Source organism: Ornithorhynchus anatinus, chromosome 11 (genome assembly GCF_004115215.2).
Source record: "Ornithorhynchus anatinus isolate Pmale09 chromosome 11, mOrnAna1.pri.v4, whole genome shotgun sequence".
Lineage (NCBI taxonomy): Eukaryota > Metazoa > Chordata > Mammalia > Monotremata > Ornithorhynchidae > Ornithorhynchus > Ornithorhynchus anatinus.
The window spans coordinates 50,928,577-50,946,872 of record NC_041738.1 but is presented as its reverse complement, the minus strand read 5'-3'; the positions used below and the strand labels follow the sequence as shown (position 1 = coordinate 50,946,872).

General features: G+C 53.8%; 1 protein-coding gene across 1 annotated transcript; it reads right to left on the bottom strand.

The window, feature by feature from the left end:
* Window positions 1-619: 619 nt before the first annotated feature.
* Window positions 620-17,988, bottom strand: LOC100076591 (zinc finger protein 263-like). Its single transcript, XM_029074480.2, has 6 exons — window positions 17,839-17,988; window positions 12,647-13,148; window positions 4,885-5,080; window positions 4,591-4,649; window positions 3,775-3,877; window positions 620-3,452 (listed from the first exon to the last, which is right to left on the bottom strand). Exons 2-6 carry the CDS (start codon window positions 13,064-13,066, stop codon window positions 2,947-2,949), a joined length of 1,284 nt encoding a protein of 427 aa, XP_028930313.1. The 5' UTR covers window positions 13,067-13,148; window positions 17,839-17,988; the 3' UTR covers window positions 620-2,946.
* Between the last annotated feature and the right edge of the window lie 308 nt (window positions 17,989-18,296).

Sequence of the window (18,296 nt, the reverse complement as noted above, 5' to 3'; positions counted from 1 at the left end):
GTTGTTGTTTTTAGAGGTATTTGTCAAGTGCAGTGCTTACTATGTGTCAAACATTGTTCTAAGCGCTAGGGTAGGTACAGGTTAAATTGGACACAGTCCCTGTCCTGCATGGGGCTCTCAGTCTAAATAGGAGGGAGAACAGCTATTTAGCCCTCATTTTAGAGTTGAGGAAACAGGCCCAGAGAAGTTAAGTGACTTGTCCATGGTCACACAGCAAACCATTGGCAGAATCCAAATTAGAACCTAGGTCCTCCTGACTCCCAGGCACGTGCTCTTTCCACTAGGCCTCAGTTTCCCCTCTGCAGGAATCCCAAGGGGCCTCGGATGGAAGGGTACGGTAGGGTTTGAGGGTCCCAAACGATCCAGAGTAAGCATTCCCTGAACGCCCCATATTTCCTGCCTTGGGTACTGACCTTTCTGTACTTCCCCACCATAGAGGAGGAAGGAAAGAGCTGAGAGCACAATCTGGGCTCAGTGGGCAGCTGCCCTGGATTAGGGGGTCTCCGGGGCCTCCCCCTGCCCCTCTCAGGTGGCCCAGGGAGGTGAGGGGAATAGTCTTGCTTGGGGGATTATCTCTGGTCAGGTATCACGAGGCTGGGGGTAAGGAGTCATTCATTCATTCATTCATTCAATTGTATTTATTGAGTGCTTTCTGTGGGCAAAGCACTGTACTGAGCATTTGGGAGAGTCCTGGGGGGATGTGGCTCCCCACATCCTCGATGCTCAGCAGGCTCCAGAAACGGTGTGGGATTCACTAGACGTGGGTTTGGGGAGGGGAAGGAGGGAAGTTGAATTTGGCGGGAATTGTCTGTCTTTATGGCTGAATTGTACTTTCCAAGCGCTTAGTGCAGTGCTCTGCACACTCTAAGCCCTCAATAGATACGACTGAATTCCCAGTGGAGAGGAGATCCCGGGTTATGGCAGTTACTCCCGAGTGAGAGAAGAGGGAGGCAGCTGAGAGCCGGGCTGGGGCAGGAAGATGGCTCTGGGAAGAGCCGGTCGAAGCCCTTGAACGCTCAGAAGCTCCAGATGTCCTCTCGTGAAGGTGACACTTCTTCAAAGGGTTGTTTCTCATCCAATCAAGTAACCATCACTCGGTGATATTTATCAAGCACTTAATCTGTGTAGAGCACTGAACTAGGCGCTTGGGAAGGTACAAGAGAGTAAGTAGACATGATCCCTGCCCTCAGCGAGCTTACAGTCTAGCAGGAAAGGCAGACACTAAAATAAATAAGGGGTATGGGGAAGCAGAGTTTAAAGATAGGGATCTAAATACTGTGGTGTCGGGCGAGTGAATACTCAAGTGCTTAGGTGTTATGGAAGTGTTGAAAAGGTGGGGATTTGAGAGATCAGGGAAAGCTTCCTGGAGGTGTGATTTCAGAAAGGCCTTGGAAACTGGGAGAGCACTCAATGAGCACACACGCTCTACTAAGCACCTGAGAGTACTATCCCTGCCCTCGGGGAGCTTATAACGCTAGCAGGGGAGACATGGTAAAATAAATTATGGGCAGGTGGAAACAACAGTTTTAAGGTATGATACATAAATGCCACTGTGGGTCAGGGTGAGGGATGGGGCCAACACCTAAGTGCGTAGGGGGAGGACTCAAGGCCATAGGAAGTGGAAACGGGGAGGGGAAAAAGGGTGGGGAGTCAGGAAAGGCCTCCTCCAGTAGAAGGAACAATTTTAATAGGGCTTTGAAGATGGGGTCTGTCCAATATGAAGGGGAAGGGAACTCCAGTCAGGAGGGAGGGCATGAATAAGAGACTGACGGTGAAAGAGCCAAGAGTGAGGCACAGTGAGTAGGTTGGCTTGAGAGGAGTGAAACGTGCTAGCAGGGATGTGGCGGGAGAGGAGCAAAGATAAGTAAGAGGGAAGAGACCTGATTGAGGATCAAAAAGTGATGGTCAGGAGTGTCTGATAAGAGGAATGGGAAACTCTTGGAGGCTTTTGAAAAGGGGAGAGATGGGTGGTAAATGATGTTTTAAATAAATGTTCCAGACAGGCTGAAATATGGACTGGAGAGGGGAGAGAACAGAAGCGGCGAGGTCGGCGAGGAGGCCGATGCAGTAGTCGAGTCAGGACAGGGCAAGAGCTTGGGCCAGCGTGGTGGCCGTTTGGCCGGAGAGGAGGGGGAGGATTCTGGAGATGTGAGGAAAGAACCGACAGAATCTACACGTCCCCTAGCCCGTAGGTCCACGTGGTGCCCCCAAATGGCTGGGAAAGTCACGCTGTGGGCAGCGAGCCCTATTCCATCATCCCCGCCTGGTGTAAGGGACACATTGCCCTCAGCCCAAGGTCTTGGGGTCATTTTCTACTTTTAACTTTGCATCTTGCCTTATGCAGTCTGCCTCCAGAGAGAGAGGGCAGATCGTGAGGGGGTGGGGGGCGGGACCTGAAGAGAAGAGGAAGTCACAACCTACCTGGGAATTTCACTCATGTTTATTAGCCGGCCCCTAGCTCGGCCCTGCCTGGTGGGTCAGCGGGAGGTCGCTCTCCATTTCCCAGGGGGAGAAACTCAGGTGCGCAGCAGGGAGGGGATCGGCCTTGCCAGGTCACAGTGAACAGTTACTGGAGTTGGGCCGCCGAAGCCGAATCCGGGGAGCAGATGCCGGAGATTCGGCTTGCCGGCTCCCGAGAGGTACAGTCGTGGTGGGTGAGGGGTAGAGACCGGGGAGAGGAGGGAGGAGAGAAGGGGGGAGAGGGAAGAGAAGCAGGGCGAGATGGCTCCGCTCTCCAAACCATCCTCTCAGCTGTCCTCCCTCGGGCCCTCCTCACCCACCGCACCCTGCTTCTGAGAGACCTCACCCCTCCGCCTGGGAGCGGGAGAAGTAACCAGCCTCGAGGCCAGGAGAGTTTGCAGAGTGGGGGAGAGGACGATCCAGGCCCTTCAGGAGAGGCTGGGCCGGTGGCCCGAGCTGACTCTGCGGGGGACCCGTCCTGGTCTCTCAGGGTCTCAGGGCCAGACGGGACCCCCGACCGCAGAGCCAGAAGAGCGGGCGGACTCTCTCGGTAAATACGGCGTTGAAGGTGAAGAGAGGGACTTGGGTCTCGGCATCGGAGAAAGACACCTGCCCTCTCTCGTAGTCCAAGGCCACCCCCACCCACCGGGGGCCCCTGGGGAGGTCCAGGGGCGTCATGGGGGAGGTGAGGGCCCAGGCCTGACCCTGGCAGAACTCCACGGCCCAGACCCCTTCCCCGGGGTCGAAGCGGACACCCCCCTTCCTCTTCACGGACTCCCGGGCGACCCCGACGGCACACCCGCCCTGCTCCCCGACTTCCACTTCCCAGTAGTGTCTCCCGGTGGCGAAGCCCTCCCGGCCCAGGACGCAGAACCAGGAGGTGAACCGCTCGGGGTTGTCGGGCAGTTTCTGGTGGGCGTCACCCACGCTGGTGCGCTTTAGGTCCTCGGAGAGGATGAGGCAGGGATGGGCAGTTCTGGGGTCCAGCGTCACTGTGGGGACAGGAGGCACACAGCCGGGCTCTAGCCCCGACAGGAGGCCCGCAACCCATCGCCCCTCTGGCCGGCCTCGGGAACGGGGTGGGGATGGGGGGAGGGGGGGAAGGGGCCACGGGACGGTGGCACGTTGGGCTTCCGAGCCAGGGGCCGGGGGGCCAGCAGCAGCCTCCTGGTGATGGTAGGACTCGGGGGAGTCAAGGCCCAGCGGAGACTCGGCCTTCTCCCTGCAGCCCCCCATCTCCATATGCCAACCCTCCCTCCCCACCTCTAAGCCGGAGGGTGGGAGGAGGTGGGGGCAGGGGCAACAGTGGCTTACCCGGAGTCAGCCCTTTCCTGTTCTCTTGCGTGCCGTCCTTGCTTCGGAAGCTCTGTCCAGGGTCCGGGTGGCCACGGTCTTCCCGGGAGAGGGACGTGGGCTTCTAAAACGACACGGAGCCCCGGGATCTCAGCCCCCCGTGGCCGGAGGCGGGGCGGAGGGCGGGGAGAGAGGGGAGGGCAAAGGAGGTCTGGGTAGAGGAAAAAAGGGGAGGGAGACAGAAGGGGAGGCTGGGAACGATGTGGTCGGGGAGTCCCACTGGAGGGAGGAGCTGAAAGGCAGGGGCTAGCTAATGATAAGACAGCTCACTGCCAGGTAGATTTCCTCAGAGCCAACTAGGACAGCTATCACGGCTTCGACAGGGTTGGCACTGGGAAGCCATCTTCTTCTCTTGGAGGTCTGGGGACCGGGAGGCAGAAGGCAGATTCTCCCAGGGAGGTTTGCCGCCTGCCTCTGGGGCAAGAGGGCATGGGAAAGAGATGAAGTGGGGGAGGGGGGAGAGTCCGAATCTCTGCGGCTCCCCCGATGTGCCAGGGACTCCATTTCCCTCTTTCCTCTGCCTCCTTCCGCATCGTGTATCTCAGCTCTCTTCTCCGCCACCACTGTCACTCCCCATTCAGGCAGGGTACTCTGAGCGGACGTGGGCTGCCCGGCCTCAGGAGCTCCCCGAAGGCGTCGCGATCCCAAGGGCCAAGGCCGCTTCCCGCCGGCAAGGGGCTGGTGGAGCTGAGCCGTGCCGGTGGGGGGGGAGGGGGCGGGGGGCGGGACCGGAGGCAGCAGTGGGTGGCAGGACGGAAAGAGACAGCCGTAGCTCACCTCTGTGTTCCAGGCTCTCCCCTTCCGAAGAAAGACGGGAAGCTCGGAAGAAGGCCAAGCTGAAGAAGGAAAAGACCGTTAGAGACATCTGCTCCGGTCCAGTCTCCCGCTCCTCGGGGCTGGCTCCCTCACCTCGTGCGGGAAGAGAACCCTAGATGGTGGCTCCCCGTCACACCCCCTCAGCCTCAGAACCACTGTGGTTCTGGCTCCTCTCTGGGCGCTCCCTTCAGGGACGACATCCCCTTTCCCCTCACAGACCCCAACTGAGGCTCTCCCCCTCCTCTCTCCGCTCACCCCTCTGGAGGAGTCGCTCCTCAATGCTGAATCTCAGGTGTCCCCGTTCTTCTTCCTCCTCTTCCTCCTCCTCCTCGATCTCCCCATCAGACTTGATCTCGCCCGGCTCCAGCTGGAAGCTCGGTGACTCGCACGTGGCTCCCGAGAGGGCCGTCTCCTCCGAAATCTCTTCCTGATTGTCCGTGTGCCCGGTGACCTGGGAACAGCCCCTCATTACCCGTCAGCCACAGGGTCCCTGAACACAGTTGATGGGTGGGTTGATAACTGTGGTGTTCATTAAGCCCTTACTGTGTGCCAAGCACCGGGTTAAGCGCGGGGAAGACACATTGCAAGCAGAAGAGACAGTCCCTAACCCATACGGGGCTCACAGGCCAAGGGAGAGGGAAAGCAGACATTAGAGGTACGTTTTTGGGGTGGAGGGAGGAGGAATACCTCTACGGTTACAGTAGGCTGAGCAGAACAAAACAGAGATTTCTAGCCCCATGTGCTCCCGCTGAAATGCCACTGCCATTCCTTAATGTGGATCTCATGGATTTTACCAGTTCCTTAATGGCTCCGCAGCATCTCTTTAGCCAGAGCACATTATGGATTTGCTATTCATAAATTTTGCCTCAATTCAGCCTGCCAGAGCAGACAGACGTTGGCAAAATGAGTGGAAACCGTTCTGCCCATGAGCTTGTGCATCTTCACGTGTGGCTCCTGACTGGCTCCGAGTCCCCCGACTGACGGCTGCTGCCGAGGATGGTCAAACGTCCTGCACTCTCCCCTCATCTTCCAGTCCACCAGGGCAGCAGTGGGAGCGATGAACAGGGCTTGGAGGGGAGAAAGGTGAAGAGACCTGAAATTTCATCGAGCGCCCACTGGTCGTGGAATGCCAATGCCCGGTTTCTTGAGGCGGCTCAGCAGCGGGGGTGGGGGCACAAGGCTCCGGCTACGTTACTGCTGTTCGCCCTCCCAATCCCTCGGGGTGTTTGGCTGGTGAGTAACATTATGTTTGCTTCATGCCGATGAGAGGGCCCAACGTGAACTATTTGCACGGAGTATTATCTTCAAAAAATGCACAACCCTCATATCCAAGGTCACTCTATGGATTGAGTTCCTGGGAACCAATATCTCAGGGACCCTGATTAACCCATTAATGACATTCAGGGAACAAAGACTGTAAATCTTTGACCCATCCATTAATCAACGGTTAAGTTGTTAGGATGCCGAGAGCCCACCACACAAATCATCACACCATAGCTCTAAACCATACCCTAACCCTAAACCAAACCCTAGCCGTATCCCCCATCCTAACCCAACTGCTTTTTGTCAGACACTGGTTTTCTCACAGCTGAAATGACTGTGCCAACGGGTGGCCATTTGCCATTCAATTTTGGATGACAGATCGCCAAGCAGGGTATTGGGTCCGCGTTTAATTCCCCCCGTGTATTTATTCCTCCCCAGCGCTTAAAACAGTGCCCTGCACACTGTAAGTGCCTCATAAATCCCACTTCCCTCTTTGACCCAACCCCATACTCATTCCACTGAAGCCAGGAGAACCTGTTAAACCTTAGTCCATCCTTGGTCTTTGGCTCTTGACATTCCCCTGCATGGGGAACCAGCCACCTCTCCCCATTCATGTACCCCATCTACCCTCCTTCAAAGCCCACCTCCGAGCCTACCTCTCCAGGAAACCTTCCCAAACTCAGCACCAGATAGATGGGGTGTCAGGCCAGACCCTTCTAACCAAACATGGAGGTTGTTGGGGTGCTGCCTACCTATATTTAACCATGGTATACACCTGCTAACTCTGTGGCTGGCCAGCTTGCCTTTTCTCCATTTTAAGCTCTCTGAAGTTAGGGAACGATGCCATTCCTTGCCCCTTACGCCAGCACAAAGCACTCAGAAAGAGCCTTTCATCCTCTCGCCATTCTCATTTCTTTTTACTTTCCCTTGCCTTCGATCTCTCACCCTCTGCACTCGCACTCCAACATTACCAGCTGGCCTCAAATCGTTCCTGCACTTCCCTCTCTCATCCACTTCGTAGCCTTCATACCTTCCTCCCTTGATACACACACCCTCTTGTTCTTCCTTCTCTCTTAGGGAATGGAGTTGGGTGTGGGAATGGAGTTGGGGGTAGGGAGTGATGGCAAGAGGGAGGCCTGAGGGGAAATAAATAGATGTGATAACCACCAAAAAATGACACCTTTACAGGGAACAAACTGACCACAATAGTTATGGGTGACGAGGGGGTGGGACAGAAGCATAAAGGGTGAAAATGATTTTCCAAAGAAGGAAAGGACATCGACAGAAAGCTATGGAATAAGGATTGTCAATCCCCCCTGAGCTGCCAAAGCTTTCCAAGGCAGTTAAAAGCTAAAATGATCAACAGTGAAAACGTGAATATCTGGGTCAATATTTCTGTGGTTCCTAACAAACTGGGAGGAAAAGCGGCTGGGAGAAAAGGGACTGAGATCACCTAGGAGAGCAAGAGATTGGACAATGGGGACATGAAAAAAGGAGACCAGGATGGAATCTTCACTGCTAACCAGTAACCGCTCATAGAGCCAGGTGCTTCGTCAGAGGGAAAATCCAGGTCTCCCCCAACCCAACTGTTTCTCTGCTCTGGATCCTGGCTCTGCCCTAGGAGAGGGATTGCTGGCTGATGGAGAGAGGAGAGGCGAGCCCTGGACCCTAAACACTTAGAAGGAGTTAGAGGGAGGGGCATCAGAGTCTCAGTTTGGAGAAGCAGTGTGGCCTAGTGCATAGAGCACAGGCCCGGGAATCAGAAGGACCTGGGTTCTAATCCCAGCTCTGCCACTTGTCTGCTGTGTGGCCTTGAGTGAGGCACTTCACTTCTCTGTGCTTCAGTTATCTCATCTGTAATATGAGATTAAGACTGTGAGCCCTATGTGGGACAGGGACTGTGTCCAACACGATTATCTTGTACCTACCCAACGCTAAGAACGGTGCCTGGCACATAGTAAGCGCTTGGCAAATACCACTCATTATTTCTTCAAGTCTTCCTGGAAGAATTGGGGGGGTGGAAGGGCAGAGAGGTCCTAGGGGCAGAGGCTGTGGCAGTTACGTGGGCTGGCCCAGGTCATGCATTACCGCTAGGCTGCAGTGGCCAAGGAAGGCCTCCTGTGAGAAGCAGTGTAGTCTAGCGGATACAGCACGGGCCTGGGAGACAGAAAGATGTGGGTTCTAATCCTGGCTCTGCCATTTGTCTGAGGTGTGACCTCAGGCAAGCCACTACACTTCTCTGTGCCACAGTTACCTCATCTGTAAAATGGGGATTATGACCATAAACCCACCGTGAGGCACCTGATTACCATGCATCTACCCCAGCGCTTAGAACAGGGCGTGGCACGTAGTAAGCACTTAACAAATACCATCATTATTATTCTTCACTTCTCCGTGCCTCAGTTCCTTCATCTGTAACGTGAGCATTAAGACTGTGAGCTTGTATCTACTCCAGTGGTTAGTACAGTCCCTGGTATCTCACAAATGCTTAACAAATCCCATTTAAAAAAACAAACAAAAAAACCCAGCAGGCCCTTCCTCTTCAGCCCCCTTTCTGCTCACTTCCGCCAAACTGGGCCCACTCCTCATCAGTGGCGATTCTGCAGTCCAGCAGGGCCTCAGCCTGCTGCTGAGCCTCCTCCACCGGGATGCGGGTGGCGGACCTGCCTTCCAGAGCGGCCTCGCAGGTCAGCTGCACCTCACTGGCAATCGCAATCATTTCCGCCTTAGGTCTCGGACTCCCTAAGCACCTAGTACAGTACACTGCAACAAATGGCACTCAGTAATTACTGCTGTTCCTATTACTACTCCAATCACAAATTCTACTCCTAGTCCATCGAATTAAGGTTATTTATAGGCTTCCTATAAATACACCTACAAGATTACTTATTTAGATGTTTCCTTCTCTCCCACCACAGCCCGCACACTCTGTTTTACTCAGCTAAACTAACCTGTGGTCCTCTAGGAGGGGCGACTTTTTGTTCCAAGAGTAGGGGGCAGAAAGGAGGCAAGGATTTTAGTGGCGGGACGGACCCTGGGAAAGTCTGGCTTCGTAATGTTAACTGGCTACCTTTTGGAGTCTTTTCAGCCCTAACTGGAAATTCCCAGCAGCCTAGAATGAGTGGGACTGGGCACCTATCTTAAAAAGCCCGGTGTGTGTGTGGGCGGGGTGTCATCATCCCACATCTGGTCATCACACACATTTCCTGGCTTCTTCTACTCTGACTAGGCCATCGGTCCAGCCGGGAACACCTTCCGACCCTGTTTCCAAACCAGGCTCCTCCCAGATCTCATCTTCTTCCCCAAGTCCTTCTAAATGAACCCTACCTGGCTGCAGTCATTTCAGCCGGCCCGGTAATCATTCCGTCTTCCCATCCTCCATCCATCCCACCCGCCTACTCAGCTTTCGCACGTTAGCCACTAAGCTCCTCATTCCTTAAGGCCAGAGACCCTATCTCCCACGGAATGCACCACACACTGATGGACACTCCTTGTCCTTCACCAATGCTACGGACTGGCTGTTGAGTATGAACGTGAAGGGTGCCACAGCAGGAGGGCCACTTTATGTGATCCAGGAGTCAGTCAGATTTCCCCAGACTCCCTGTCCCCCGGCCCCAAGCTCTCTGCTTCCTTCCCACGTCTCCAAACCTCAGCCCCAACCCTTTTCTCAGTCCGTCTCCCGGCACTCTGTTCTTCACCTGCTGTGCCCGCCATTTCAAGAAAAAACAAGTCACTAATTGGTTTTAATTCTTTTTATTGTTTGAAGGCACAGGCTTTTTTCAAGGGTACCAACGACACGATCTGAAGGCTGAAAGGCCTCCCAGAAGTCCTACCCCCTCACTCCAACTCGGGCCGAAACCTCTTCCTCTGAGGGGCAGAGGACAGGGCTGTCCTGCCTGTCCTGCCAGGGAAGGCAGCCTCCCTCCCTCTCCTGTTCCCCGGCTTAGCATCCCTCATGGCCAGTGCTTCTTCCTGATAGTTTACCCAAGTCCCTCCTGGAAGATCTTTTCTTTGATTCTGCCCTTAGTAGTGAAAACCACTTAGCTAACAACCTATCAAAAACCTTTTTGTTTTTCAAATTGTATTTGTTAAGCACTTACACTATGTGCCAGGCACTGTACTAAGCCCTGAAGTAGATGCAAGATAATCAGGCTGGACACGGTCCATGTCCCACATGGGGCTCACAGTCTTAATGTCCATTTTACAGATGAGGTAACTGAGGCCCAGAGAAGTGAAGTGACTTGCTCAAGGTCCCTCAGCAGACAAGTGGTAGATCCTGATTAGAACCCAGGTCCCCAAGTCTCAGACCTGTCCTCTTTCCACTAGGCCATGCTGTTTCTAATACTTTAAAGACTGTTCACAAGCTTTTCCCCTTCAGGCTTCATTCTTTCAACCTTCCCACTTACCATTCAATTTCCAGCCCCCATTTGTGTTCAGGTTAACTATGGACAGGGTCAGGTCTTTGCCTGGGATTGTATCTGAGGCTCTTATTCTAGCTGTGCCCAGGGCAGGGATGGAGGTAGGAGAGTTCAGACTGGTCCTCTGCCTCCATCCTCTCTGGCTCCTCTGCTTCATCAGCTCACTGACTCTCTCGGACTTGGGACCCTCAGAAAAGGCCCTTTAAATCTTTCCCTTCCAGAGCATGGCTTCCCACTCCCCTAAGAGGCAGGCACCCCACCCCTTAGCCCCCCCAGCCACCTTCTGCGACTTCAACTGTAACCACATGGGGTTCCATCTCTTTCACTTCGTCCTCCTCCTCCTTCATCCCCTCTTCCAATCACCCTCTGCGGGTTGTGTCCCTGGATGCCAGGCAGTTCCCAGGCTGCTTCCCAAGCCTCAATCTAGAAGGGGATGGTTCTCTGGGCACTGCCTGAGTAGCAGTGAGCTACCAGGTGCTGCCAAGTTCTCCGTCAAGGCCTTGACCTTTCTCCTAGTCTGCCCTGTGTCCCACTCCTAGGCTGATCTCCTGGGAGACACGAGAGTTGCTCATTGTGGTGGATAGCCTGGATCTACGGCTAGAAGCCGGCCCCCGCCGCTCCACCAAGCACATTCAGTGGGGCAACCACCGCATCATGGGGCCCCATATTCTGCTGATCCTCAGGCTGAACTGACTGAAGATGGCTAAGAGCACTGTGCTCTGGGCAATCCCCAAAATGAGTCTTGGGAGGGAAGAGTCAGCTTGGGACCTGGAGCGGGGATTCCTAACTATCACACAGAGACAGCCCAAAGCAACTCTCGACTCGAAGCTGGGGAGACAGCGGGGCCAGGGAGCTCTCTAACCCGCTGTCAGTCAAGCGCGTCATCATTCCTGCAGAGACGCAGAATGTAGGCCTCAGATTGCATCTTCTTTTGACATACATGCTACAGATAAATCCTGCATTTCTCTCTTTTAAGGCGATGTTTCTTGACTTCTACTCCCTGCTTTCTAGATAGCCACAGAAAGGCTGAGGAGAGAAAAAAAAATATACCCAGATCCTCTCTTCTTCTGATATCTGGTGCTTCAGAGAATTATTAGAATTCTCAGGAGTGAGGCTTGTCTGTCATTCTCACCAGACAACTCTATATCCAAGTCACTGAGGAAGACTACAGACACTGGTTAAAAGCAGAGAGGGTGGGGCCTGAGCCACTCCCCCCATCCCAGTGATGTCTTTTCACATTCTGTGCTCATCTGCTCAGGCTTGGGGCTCCTCTCCAAAGCAAAGACCCAAGAACCTCAAACTGTGTGACCCAAATCACCCGCTCCTCTCCCGCCGTCGAGCCCTGGGCCACGTCCTCCCGCAGTCCCGGAATGCCCTCCCTCCTCACCTCCGCCAAACTGATTCTCTTCCCCTCTTCAAAACCCTACTTAAAACTCACCTCCTCCAAAAGGCCTTCCCAGACTGAGCTCCCCTTCTCCCTCTACTCCCTCTACCGCCCCCCCCTTCACCTCTCCACGGCTTAACCCTCTTTTCCCCCCATCTCCCTCTGCTCCTCCCCCTCTCCCTTCCCATCCCCTCAGCACCGTACTCGTCTGCTCAACTGTATATATTTTCATTACCCTATCTATTTTGTTAATGAAATGTACATCGCCTTGATTCTATTTAGTCGCCACTGTTTTTACGAGACGTACTTCCCCTCGACTCTATTTATCGCCATCGTTCTCGTCTGTCTGTCTCCCCCGATTAGACCGTAAGCCCGTCAAACGGCAGGGACTGTCTCTATCTGTTGCCGACTTGTTCATTCCAAGCGCTCAGTACAGTGCTCTGCACATAGTAAGCGCTCAATAAATACTATTGAATGTAACTTGAGATTGGAGTCCCAAAGAAATGGGGTTGGCAGAAGGGAAAGGGGGAGGTCCCTAAAAAAGAAGTCATCACAACCAACTGTGGTGTTAAGTGCTTGCTGTTCGCCCTGGAGTAGATACAAGATAATCAGACTGGACACGGTCCCTTCCCACAGGAGGCTCACAGTCTAAGTAGGAAAAAGGACAGATATTGAATCTCTATTTTAGATGAGGGAACTGAGGCCCGGAGAAGTGAGGTGACTTGCCCAAGGTCACTGAGCAGGCAAGTGGGGGAGCCCGGATTAGAACTCATATCCTGGGACTCCCAGACCTGTGCTCTTTTCACTAGACCACGCTGCACACCAACTGTGTGATGAAAACTGCCCAGGCCTTGGGGGAGTCCCTGATCGGAGTGGATAGGAGAGTCTCCCACTCCGTTCCCCACACTGCTCTCCCCTCAAAGTCCATCTCTTCGCCACACTGACTACTCACCGCTGATCCGGCAGGCCCAGATTCTCGCTGCAAATCCTCCACCAGAGCCACGGCCTCTTCCCCGCTCTCTGGGCAACGCTTCCACACTTGTGCCTGGATGTCCCCAGGCAGGACGGTCAGGAACTGCTCCAGCACCAGCAGCTCCAAGATCTGCTCCTTGGTGCGCACCTCCGGCTTCAGCCACTGCCGGCACAGTTCGCGCAGCCGGCCGAGGGCCTCGTGGGGCCCGGCCGCTCCCTGGTAGCAGAACTGCCTGAAGCGCTGGCGGCAGGTCTCGGGACTGGGGTCCTCCGCTGGCGGGGTGGATTCGGGTCCCCGGGGGGGGTCTTCCTCCCGCCGCCTGGTTGGGGCTTCCTCTTGTTTCCGAGGAGTCAGGACGTTGGGGCTCAGGGCTACAGTCATTCCAGGTTCTGCGGCCATTGTCCGGGTCGGGGGGTGGTCTCCCTCCGAGCGCAGCGCGGGGCCGGACCTCTGGTTCGGGACGTGGGAGAGGAGCTTGTCTCTGGAGGTATGGAAAGAAGTAGAACATCAGTGGGGACCTGTTCCGGGACCCAGCAGCCTCAGCCCTCCTCTGAGAAATCCAGAAGAATTCCTGGCGACCCAGCATCCCGACTCAGTCCTGATCCTTCTTGACCTTTCAGCACTCCCCACGCTAAAAACTACTGACCACCTGACCTTGGGGGTGCTCATCTCGCTCTCCTCCTACCATGCTGACCGTTTCTTCTCAGTCTCACTTGCTGGCTCTTCACCTCTCACTCCTTATTGTGAGTGTAATAAGAATAATGATGATGATAATATTTGTTAAGCATTTACTACATACCAAGCACTAACTATTGTATCTTCCTCAGCGGTCAGTACAGTGCCTGGCACATAGTGTTTCACAAGTACCACTAAAACAAAGTGGCTGGCTTCACTACCACTGGCTGGCTACACTTCTACGCAATGCTTTCCACATCTATCTCCCTGCATCTAACCTCTCATCTGCCTTACAATGCCACATATCCTGTTGCCTCCAGGACATCTCAATCAATCAATCATATTTATTGAGCACCTAGTTTGTGAAGAGCCCTGAACCAACCATTTGGGAAAGTACAATAGCATTAGCATACCAAATTCCTGCCCTGGAGGAATTTACAGTCTAGCTGAGACAGACAAATAAATTAGGACTATGAGGAAGTAATAAAGTATATAAGATGAGTACAACCCCCCAAGCTGTGGGGGTTGTGAGTTTTTAAGTGCATGGGTGATACAGAAGGTCTGAAGTGGCAGTTGGGGGGGGTTATAAGGTGGGGAGATGGAGAAATTAACTGGGGAAGGTCTCCTGGAGGAAATGGGATTTCTTAAAGGCTTTAGTGACGGGGAGAGCTGTGGTCTGGAGGATTTGAAGAGGGAAGGAGTTTCGGGGGGAGGGGAAGAGGTGGTGAGTGTGTGCGCAACAAGTCGTCAGTGAGAGAGACAAGGAGGAGGCACTACTGGGTTGGCCCACCAACACACTCAACACATTGGAACCAGAACTCCCCGACTTCCCTCCCAAACCCAGTCCTTCTCCCAGCTTTGACCACACACACAACCATCCTCTCTGTTCCAGAACGCACGACCTTGGTGTTATCTTCCACTCCCTGCTCTTTTAGCTCTGCTACACCCTACCGATTCTTCCTTCGCAACATTTCCCCGATCCACCCCATCCTCTCCATGGAAATAGCCTTTATTCTGATTCAGGTTCTTGATATTTCAAGATCGGACTTGTGTGTCAGACTCCCGGCCCCCAGCCTCTCCTCACTTCAGTCTATTCTCTTGGCACATATCTCCCCGCTCCCCTAAAAACTCTAATGGTGACCTCTTTCCTTTGGCTTCAAGCAAAAATTTGGTACCATTGGCTGCAAGGCTCTCCACTAGCTTCCCTCCACCATCTTTTATCTACTCCCGCAGTTAGTTCACTGCTTGGCGCATAGCAAACGCTTAACAAATACTATTATTGTTATTGATATTAATAATGTTATCAATAATATTGGGCCTCTTCACTTGTTACTCCTCAGCTTGGATTCTTTGCTTCTCCCAAACTATCTGCTGTACCTCCCTTTTGATTCTCCAACCCCCCATCCCTTCTTCAAGCCTTCTCCCCTCGCTGGCACTCTTTCCTTTAAATCTGCCGGACCACAGCTCTTCCTGTCTTCATAGCCCTTCTGAATGCCCACCTCCTTTGGGAAGCATCCCCCGATTCATTCTACCACCTTAATCGCATCAACCCAACAGCCCCTTTATTAATAACAGTAATAATGATAGTGATAATGATGGTATTTTTAGCATTTACTATGTGCCCAGCACTGTAATGGCCACTGGAGTAGATACAATAAGGTCAGAGTTCCTGTCCCACATGGAGCTTGGATTCACAACCATCTTCAGCACTTAAGCAGTACATCAATTTACACACTCTTCTTCTTTATTCAATCACTTCATCCTACCAAACTTTTCCTTCTGCCATCTGAAACTTTGCTCCTCCTCCAGTTTCCAGGATTTGTACATCATTTGTCCCAGTCTCTCTTTTAGACTGCAAGCTCCTTGAGGGCAGGAGACTTGCCTTTTGCTTCTGTTTCACTCCTCCAGGTGCAGAGTAGAGTGCTCTGCACATAGTATACGCTCAGTAAATGCCGTTGATGGATTAACTGGGTGGGTCATACATCTGTATCTGTGTAAGTTGGGACCCTTGCTCCAGGACATCCCTGTCACAATTTTTCCTTTGCTTATGTCCTTTGTTTTCTTGCTAATATTTATTGAGTGACTGTCCACTACAGTGCCCAAAACAGGGCCTCAGGGGGGTTTATTTTCCTATTTGATTCATTCAATAGTATTTCTTGAGCACTTACTATGTGCAAAGCATTGTACTAAGCGCTTGGAATGTACAATTCGGCAACAGAGAGAGACCATCCCTGCCCATGACGGGCTCACAGTCTAACTGGGGTAGACAGACAGCAAAGCAAAACAGAACAAAACAAAAACAAGACATGTTCATCAAGATAAATAGAATCAAGGGGGATTTACACCTCATTAACAAAATAAATAGGGTAATTAATATACACAAATGAGCACAGTGCTGATAGGAGGGGAAGGGGGAAGAGCAGAGAGTGGGGGGGATGGGGAGCAGAGGGAAAGGGGAGACTTGGTTTGGGAAGACCTCCTGGAGATGAGCTCTCTGGTGTACACCTGTCTTAAAAAAAAATGGATGTCAGTATTCATTAATTAATTCATTCATTCAATAGCATTTATTGAGCGCTTACTATGTGCAAAGCACTAGATGCTAGAGAAGCAGCGTGGCTAAGTGGAAAGAGCCTGGGCTTGGGAGTCAGAGGTCATGGGTTCGAATCCCGGCTCTGCCACTTGTCAGCTGTGTGACTGTGGGCGAGTCACTTCACTTCTCTGTGCCTCAGTTACCTCATCTGTAAAATGGGGATTAACTGTGAGCCTCACATGGGACAAACTAATTACCCCGTATCTACCCCAGCGCTTAGAACAGTGCTCTGCACACATAGTAAGCACTTAACAAATACCAACATTATTATTATGCTAGCCTTTAAGACTGAAGGGAAAAAAAGGGCTGGGTGTGTCTGAGAAAACCAAAACACACTTTGGACTCTGGCTCTGAAATGTGCCTTCACTCCACAATTGAGTTTTCGCAGCTAAATCAAACACCTTGTTTAAATACCAGAAACCTCTGAGGGATCTGCTCACATTTGAGGGAATCTCTTACCGATGTTTCCCCCCTCTCTTCCCCTTCCACTCATATTTCTCCATACCTAGAGTTTACTGAAAGGCCCAGGGAAGCAGAGTCTCCAACCAAGTGGTGAAGCCCTGCAAAGAGGGGTAGGCGGCGATCTGGGGAGGGCTGCTCTTCTCGAACAAGGGCTTTGTGGACTATGAAAAGGCAAAGTGCAAGAACCGAGGCCGTTTGGGCCGAACCCCTGAGCCCAGCACGGGTTTCTGTGCAAACCATAAGGGAGACAGGGCCGGGTCACGCTTGCTCTCCCCTTTTACACCCTGGGCCCATCGCTGGGCGGGGATGGTCTCTCTTTGTTGTCGAACTGTCCATTCCAAGCGCTTAGTCCACTGCTCTGCACATAGTAAAGGCACAATAAATACGATTGAATAAATGAGTGAAGGAACTTGGTCTTTTCTGCCTCCCACACGGCCAGGCTTTCCCTTTGTCAGCCATCTCCCTTTGTCATCCCTTTGACCAGAGGCAGCGGGATGCAAACCATGCACACACACACACACACACACACGTGTACTTCCATATGAAACAGCACGGCTCAGGGGAGCCTTGGGAGCCAGAGGTCATGGGTTCGAATCCCCGCCCCGCCCCTTGTCAGCTGGGTGACTGTGAGCAAGTCATTTCACTTCTCAGTGACCTCGTCTGACAAATGGGGATTCATTCATTCATTCATTCAATACTCCATTCATTCACTAGTATTTATTGAGCGCTTACTATGTGCAGAGCACTGTACTAAGCGCTTGGAATGGACAAATGGGTAACAGATAGAGACAGTCCCTGCCCTTAGACGGACTTACAGTCTAATCGGGGGAGACGGAGGGACAAGAACAATAGCAATAAATAGAATCAAGGGAGCAATAAGAAGACTGGGAGCCTCACGAGGGACAACCTGATGACCCTGGATCTCCCCCAGCGCTTAGGACAGTGCTCTGCACATAGCCAACGCTTAACACATACCAACATTATTATGTTACCGCCGTCCTCCGGTCCCCGAGGCTACAGGCCTCTCCCTCCCCTCCTCGCAAAGAATCCCCAAATTTCCGACTGAAATAGGCCCTCCCTTCTTTCCTCCACGACCCCCCGGGGGCCACCGTCCTTCCTTCGTTGTGGCATCGGGGTCAAGGATGGATTTTCGGCCCAAACGACCTCCCTTCTGCCCCGGGGCAGCGGCGGGAGGCAAGAGGGAAAGGGCCGAAAGGAAGGCTCCGAAAGTGGGCATCTCGACGCCAAGGGAGGGGGCGACCCACGGCCCCATTCCGGCTGCTTGAGCCCCAGGGGGGCAGAAATGCGCCGCTCGGGGAAGACGAGGGTTTTTTTGTTTCCCCGAGGCGGCCCCGCAGGCCGGTCCTGGGCCGGGCCTCCACAGACGACCACCCGCCCGCCGCCCCCCCGCCGCCCCCCCGCCCCTCCTCGGCCCGCCACTCACCGCTCCGGGCGGTAACGGCGGGGGAGAGGGGAGGCTTCTGCCCGCCCCTCGGGGAGCCCCGGCCCGGGGAAGACGGTCACCGAGGGGGCGGGGGAGGCCGGCGGCCACAAGCCCGGGGCCTCGGGAGCCGAGCGGCGGCGGCCCGCGGCCTTCCCTCAGTGGGCGGGAGGAGGAGGAGGAGGAGGAGGAGAGGGAGGGAGGAGACGACGATAGAGCGCCCGACCGGAAGCGCCCTTCTCCCCGCTCGCCCCCTGAGCCGAGCACTTCCTCAGCCTCTCTAGGACGTCGGAGGTTGGCTCCGATCCTCCATCGCCGGGAGTGACCTCGGCCTCCCCTCAGTGGACGGGAGGACGATAGAGCGCCCGACCGGAAGCGCCCTTCTACCCGCTCTCCCCCTGAGCCGAGCACTTCCTGAGCCTCTCTAGGACGTCGGAGGTTGGCTCCAATCCTCCATCGCT